Raw genomic sequence first — 7123 nt, forward strand, 5'->3', positions numbered from 1 at the left:
CCTACGCTCTGTTTCTCGTCTTTGTTTCTTCTTCAATTCTCGTCAGTCTTCTCTTGTTTCTTGTTCACCTTATCAATGGCTCAACCGGCAGAGAAAGCTTTTGGTGTGACACACATCAAGTCTTACATTCCCTTGGTCCTTGATATGCAGAAGATGAACTATGATGCGTGGCGTGAACTATTTGAGACTCACTGTCTCAGCTTCAGTGTTTCTGGTCATCTCGATGGAACCTCGGTACCTGCAACTCCTCAAGACACGGCCTGGAAAGAGCGTGATGGTCTGGTCAAAATGTGGATCTATGGAACGATCTATCCTTCTCTTCTCGACACGGTCCTCAAATCGCGTTGCACTGCTCGTGAGCTTTGGGTCACTATCGAAAACTTGTTCCGTGATAATAAGGAAGCCCGAGCAATTCAACTAGAGAACGAGCTGCGATCCTTCACGATTGGTGATCTCTCTGTTCATGACTATTGTCAAAAACTCAAGTCAATATCTGATTTGCTTGCTAATGTCGACTCTCCTATCACTGAGCGCTCGTTGGTGATACATATGCTGAATGGGCTTTCTGACAAATTTGATAACATTCACAATGTCATCAAACACAAGTCACCATTCCCCTCGTTTGGTGCTGCTCGGTCTATGCTGCTTCTGGAGGAAGAGCGTCTCAACAAACCCTCCAAACAGGCAACTTCTGCTCCTCTTGGTACCTCTACACCTCATCTGCTGTACACCGCCGCAGGTCCATCAACGCCTCCGTCATCTCATGCGACCGACAATCGCAATTCATCTCCGCAACACTTTCCTCCTCAAACCAACTGTGGACATCAAAACAGAGGACGTTGTCGTGGTCGCAACAACGGTTACCGTGGACGTGGTCGACACAACAATCACCACAACATTAACAACTCATGGATGCCGCAACAACCATCGTACTGGCCAGCTCCACCCCACCAGCAACCGTGGACTCAACAACAGTGGCGTCCATCTCCAATGGCGTATCATGTTTCCACTACTTTGCCTCACAACAATGGTATTCTCGGGGCGTATCCTTCCTCGGTGCCAACTGGACCTCCGATGCCAACTGCAATTCCGCCAAACATTGCTCAAGCCTTCGGCACCATGACGCTGCAGAATCCGCAGGATTCCAATTGGTATATGGATACCGGCGCCACAGCACACATCACAGCTTAGCAGGTGCTCTTCAATACCTCACTTTCACTCGTCCTGACATTGCATATGCTGTTCAGCAGGTGTGCTTGTATATGCATGATCCACGAGACTCACACTTTACTGCACTCAAACGCATCATTCGGTATGTTAAAGGCACACTTCAGCATGGCTTGCAGCTCACGCCAACGAAAACCTCCTTGTTAACGGCTTACACCGATGCTGACTGGGCGGGTTGTCCCTCGACGCGACGCTCCACCTCTGGCTACTGCATTTTTCATGGTGACAATCTCATCTCATGGTCTTCCAAACGTCAACACACAGTTTCAAGATCAAGTGCCGAAGCAGAGTATAGAGGTGTGGCCAATGTGGTTGCTGAAACGGTGTGGCTACGCAACTTACTCCTTGAGCTTCATTGTCCCCTCACCACTGCCACACTTGTCTACTGCGACAATGTGAGCGCTGTCTACCTCTCCTCCAACCCGGTGCAACATCAACGTACGAAGCATGTGGAGATCGATATCCACTTTGTACGTGAGCGGATAGCTCTCGGTCACATCCGTGTTCTACACATACCTTCGTCAAGCCAATATGCAGACATCTTCACAAAGGGTCTTCACACACCTCTATTCATGGAGTTCAAGTCCATTCTCGGCGTCATGAACAATCCGGCTTTGACTGCGGGTGAGTGATAGAATATGAATACTGTAATATTCCAATTATGTCCTTATGTAAACCTAATATACTTGTATATATACTCTTGAATCAATACAATACAGGACGAGGGGGAATTACCAAGTGACAGCTTCTTCTTCATTATGGGAAAGGAGAAGTACAGTGAACAACTGGAGTCAAATATGAATTTTCAAATTCATAAGAAAACCTTGTTTTTTTTTTTATCAAACTATGATCTTAAGGAGCTTTTTCTTACAAAGCAGTTACGCTAAGATCATGTTTCTATCAAAACGAAAGGTATGGTTTTGAAGCCCAAGGGACACAGAAAGAAAGCAACTGGTTAGGATACAGAGGACAAAGCGACGAACCTAATCGGAGCAAGTAGGGTTGCTATCGGCAAGAGAGACGAAGGTGGCTGTCTCGTTAATACTCTTTTGTTTTTGGCTAATCCAGTGGTAGGTGTAAGAGAGTGGTTTAGCACCAATCGATTAACCCGATTTTGAACCAAGAATAAACCATTTTTATATTTTGGGTCTGGCGGTCCAATAAGAAATCTAGTTTCGAGGAAAAAGCCTGATTAGCTCGGAGATCCATTGGTCAAGAGACCGACCAAGGATGTTCGGAAGACATCATCCAACTTGGAGCGGAGAGGAAAAAAAATGAAGACTGAAAAAGGAAGATTCTCTCCCGACAATAATGTAAACAAACCATATCGAATGGTCAACAACTCGAGGATATGAAGAGTGATCTCAACCGCCAAGCAAGACACAACTTCCAAACTCAAGAACCTTATACTGTACATAAGCTCACCTTAAAAGAACCCTAACTTGCAATCCAAGCAAGTGAGATTTCCTTTGTAACATTTGAGCTGTTCATGATCAATAAAAGAAACCGGCTTTAATGATTCTCTAGTCCATCTAATTTTTCCGGTTAAGTTTAGGGGTGAGCAGTAGGCATGCTTTCCATATTTTAAAAAAGGTTAATGTTAAAATTTGGTAAATGTATATCATATGATATTTTGTTCAATAAAAAAAAACTAGTAATTATTATAATCTACTAACTACTAAGCTGAACCTGATGTGAAACAACTCTGGTTTGATTCGAACAGTTACAAAGCTTATCTCTAAATTTAGGTTAAAATCAACATCACCTCGAAACCAAGTCAGCTTCTAATAATTTGGAAGTTTGAACAGAGTAATATATTAACACATGACCATGGAGTTACAATCTGAACTTAAGCATAACGATTTATTTATTTTGGTTTTAATGAAGTTTACGTTCTCATTGATACATTAGACAAGAGGACGCAGATACCGTATAATAAAGTCCATCATGCATCATCACAGTAATAGCTAACACTAACATGGCTCACACGAAGGAATCTTCAGAATGTGATGACTTGTTTAGGTTGCCTACCTAGCTTCCCGAGAGCTTTATCGAGAGCAACAGGGAACTCGTCGAAGGGAACCAATTCCGTTCTGTCAGAAGAAAACAACCATTGGTTTATATGGTAGCCGAAGATAGTTTTTCAAGGGAGCTAAGAATCTTTATTTAAGAAAAGGACTCACTCGTATTTTAGCTTTCCGTCTCGTGCAAGCCCGAGGAGATAGTCTATCATCTCTCTGCATTCTTTTACTTTACCCACACTCAACCAACTCTGCAGCCAGAATCCTCTCAAGGCCAAATCCTGTAGGGCAATCAAACTTTAACACAGTGCACAAAAGCCATAGATCATGTACACCCAACGAATTTGAAGTGAGAGAAACCGGTTTGTGCAGTTGGGGTACTTTTTCAACTATGAATGAAGATCTAAATTTACTACTCTAAATCACACTGATGCCAGTTTATTTTTTTCGAATGATCTAGCAATTACCTTAAAGATGAAAGATGTTGTTGACACAGTGATTGGCTTCTTGGACATCCCACCATATGTTACCATGGTTCCTCCTTCCCTGAAACATTTATGTATCCACTACCTTCAGCACAGCGGTAATTCATTTAGCTAGAAGTATGTAAAAACGGAGATGTTCACTGCACCTGAGATATTTGAGCACAAGAGAAGCAGCATTTCCACCAACACAGTTGAATCCCAGAGCTGGTTCAGGTAAGTTACCCTAGACAACAAACACACATATGTTAAAGCTTCAGATACTCAGCAATTTCTGCGATAGAATTGCTAAACATAAATCTTACCAAAAGACTTTTCACGTTCTTTACATTGGGTTGACTCTCTGAAAACACTTCATCTGCACCTAGAGCTTTCAGCTGCTCTCTTGCTTCATCCGACCCAGCCCTACCACACGACAGTTTTACTTGACAAGAGCCGCTTTGATTGTTCGTAACCAATATCTTATATTCATAATATACTTCACCTGTCACGAATAATGTTGATGGTACTGATGCCACGGAGTCTTGCCAACTGGATCACACATTGACCCACGATACTTGTTGCACCATTCTGCACCACAGAGTCTCCTGCTTCAGTTGATTACTTGGTTAGTAAAAAAAAAAAAGCAAGTAAGGAGTAATTACATCAAAGACATAAGATAACAGTCCAAACCAGAATTTAAGTTCACAAAGTCCTCAAGCATCCTTAAAGCCGTCAGTGGATTAACAGTGATCGTCGCCGCATACTCCATTGGACACGCTTTATCGATTTTGTGCCACACACTCTCCTCCTTCACAACATACGTCTGCCAAGTCCCTAGTTCCAGAGAGATTTCCATCACCATGCTTCAAAAACTCAAAAGTGGATACCAATAACTAAACTGTTTTACAAACTAACATCCAAGTTTCAGATTCCTCCTACCTGAAGATGGTGGAGATGGAATGACCCAATCACCAGGAGAAAGACCATTGACCTTAGAGCCAACTGCATAAACTTCACCAACACCTTCATAACCACCAACCGCTGGTACCGGTGGCCTCACCGGATACACACCTAAAACAATCATCATTTTCTCAACATTGAAACTTCACTATCTAAATCACAAAACTCTTAATTAATTAGATTAACATACACTAATCACAACAATGTTCATGAATTAGAGAAGAAGAGGAAACAATGGAGAATTTGTAACCTTCAATTCGATTGATATCAGAGGGATTGATCGGCGCGGCGATCATTTTAACACAAACATCGTTTTCTTTCACTTCCACCGGCGGGAGATTCACCAATCTGTCTTCACCAAAAAAAAAAAGAGAAAGAGTTGAAATATTTGAGATTACGCGTACGTATAAGCAAGAACAGAGTGAACGTGTATACGGACGAACCTGGTGACAGAATCGGGAGAGCCGTGCTGTTCGTAAACGATGGCCTTGGACGGTGGTGACATAACGGTGGAGAATGATCTGATACAGAGTGTTGGGGTTTTGCTGCATCGGGTTGACCTGAAACTCGCCGCCGATGAGAATTTTAGAGCTCGGACGGTGACTGACTTCATCAACGCCGCCATATTTCTCCGCCGTCACCACAGTCGCTCTTTTTCTAACAGCGATTCGCGTAACGACGTCGTTTTCTGTTTTTTCTACTTATTAAAGAAAGAGCAAATGTCATGAAAACCCACTTTCTCCTAAAGTATTGTCACAAAAACCCAATTTCCACTCATGGTATACTTTTCCAAGTTTTTTGCTTATGTGTCCATTTTCCTTTTACATTTTTGCCCTTACTAACAACTTACCTCTTTTTCTCTCCTTCTTTTCTCTCTTTTTCTCTTCTTTTTTGTTGTTAACACTTTAACAAAGTAAAATATATTTATTTGTTATCATAAAACAAATTTTCTATTTATTTATATAAAATATATTATGATTATATATTTTCTACATTTTAAGATACATATTGCTATATTTTTTATGAATTTTTAGATTATACAGTATCCATCAGTCGTTGAACATTTGTTCAATTATAAGTGGATAATCAATTGCAGTATTGTTAATAGATAGTTACTTGTGTTTATTCATACAAAATATACATACATAAATTTGGTTAGATCTTTATCCATAACATATTATCCATAACACAACATAGACCAAATAAGTACAAAACCCTTTAATTCTAAATTTTAAATCCTAGAACATAAACCCTTGAACCTAAAACCAAAACTATTCACTTTAAAAAAAAAACAAAGTTTAGTGGATAGAAAAACTGTGGATAGGTCTCCATGGATTCACAAAGCATATCTAGACATTAAGCTGAAGAATAGTAGTTGAATGATGGCTATGGATATTTTTTTGTGGATACCAATGTAGACAGACCAAATAATCATCATACAACATCCACACAATTAAATCCATAGACACCATGAGCTCCTTGCTTCATATTTTGTGTTGGTCCAGAAACATATACACTCATAAGTGGTTAACAAACAAAATAAAAATTAACAACATTGATTTATTTAGAACATTGAATATCAATCATGTGGATTAGTAGTTATGGATACTTATCTTATAATATCTTGCTCATTCTTTACATGAGCAGAAATTTGTCCAAGATAAATTAGCCACATAGATTTCTTTTAGTTAAATGTTTTTGTACTATTTTTCAGCTAGAAGGATTTCTTTTAGGGTTTAGGGTTTAGGGTTTAGGGTTTAGGGTTTAGGGTTTAGGGTTTAGGGTTCAGGGTTTAGGGTTCAGGGTTTAGGGTTTAGGGTTTAGGGTTTAGGGTTTAGGGTTTAGGGTTTATACCCTAAATATTAAATCCTAACACCAAATAGACTAAATCCATATAAGCCCAAAAACGTAAACCTTATACCCTAAATCCTAAATCCTAAACCCTAAACCATACACCTTGAACCCTAAATCCTAAACCATGAATTAAAAATATAGACACATCATCCACATACCTAAACCTAAACTTTTAACCTTAACCCCTAAATCCTACACCTTGAACCTTAGACAATACAATTTGAACTCAAAACATAGACATTGAATCTATATACCATCTAATGTCTAAACCCTAAACTATGGTGATGTTTGAACATGCAACAAACTTGTCAATAAAATTCATCTGGATTGCTTGTTCACGTGGTCAGAGTTTGGTGGATAGGCTTAGAGATTAATAATGACCATGTTTGTTGTGTAGTATGCTTCTAGTGACACTTCTAAGTTCTAATATCTCTAATTCTAGCTTAAAAATAGTACAAAAACATTTGGCTAAAAGACATCTAAGTGGCTAAACTATAGTGATGTTTGAACATGCAACAAACTTGTCAATAAATTTCATCTGGATTGCTTGTCCACGTGGTCAGAATTTGGTGGATAGGCTTTGTGATTAATAATGAC

The 7123-nt window shown here is 39.8% G+C and overlaps 2 protein-coding genes across 2 annotated transcripts; one reads left to right on the forward strand and one right to left on the reverse strand.

Annotated features, from left to right (window-relative positions):
- Positions 1-75: 75 nt before the first annotated feature.
- On the forward strand, positions 76-1191 carry LOC104698891 (uncharacterized). Its single transcript, XM_010414273.2, has one exon. The coding sequence runs from the start codon at positions 76-78 to the stop codon at positions 1189-1191; it is 1116 nt and encodes a 371-aa protein (XP_010412575.2).
- Positions 1192-3071: 1880 nt separating this feature from the next.
- Positions 3072-5429, reverse strand: LOC104790814 (enoyl-[acyl-carrier-protein] reductase, mitochondrial). Its single transcript, XM_010516597.3, has 10 exons — positions 5116-5429; positions 4923-5020; positions 4652-4783; positions 4403-4546; positions 4215-4317; positions 4036-4135; positions 3880-3956; positions 3716-3794; positions 3411-3529; positions 3072-3320 (listed from the first exon to the last, which is right to left on the reverse strand). The coding sequence occupies exons 1-10, from the start codon at positions 5295-5297 to the stop codon at positions 3227-3229; spliced, it is 1128 nt and encodes a 375-aa protein (XP_010514899.2). The 5' UTR covers positions 5298-5429; the 3' UTR covers positions 3072-3226.
- Positions 5430-7123: the final 1694 nt, after the last annotated feature.

Source organism: Camelina sativa, chromosome 6 (assembly GCF_030686135.1).
Source record: "Camelina sativa cultivar CO46 ecotype springtype chromosome 6, ASM3068613v1".
Taxonomy (NCBI): Eukaryota; Viridiplantae; Streptophyta; class Magnoliopsida; order Brassicales; family Brassicaceae; genus Camelina; species Camelina sativa.

Excerpts from the sequence above, each read along its gene's own strand:
- LOC104698891 (XM_010414273.2), top strand. The coding sequence starts at position 76 with ATGGCTCAACCGGCAGAGAAAGCTTTTGGTGTGACACACATCAAGTCT.
- LOC104790814 (XM_010516597.3), bottom strand. The coding sequence starts at position 5,297 with ATGGCGGCGTTGATGAAGTCAGTCACCGTCCGAGCTCTAAAATTCTCA. Across the intron at positions 5,021-5,115 it reads TCTCCCGATTCTGTCACCAG|ATTGGTGAATCTCCCGCCGG; the intron begins GTTCGTCCGTAT and ends TGGTGAAGACAG. Across the intron at positions 3,795-3,879 it reads CTTGTGCTCAAATATCTCAG|GGAAGGAGGAACCATGGTAA; the intron begins GTGCAGTGAACA and ends TAAATGTTTCAG.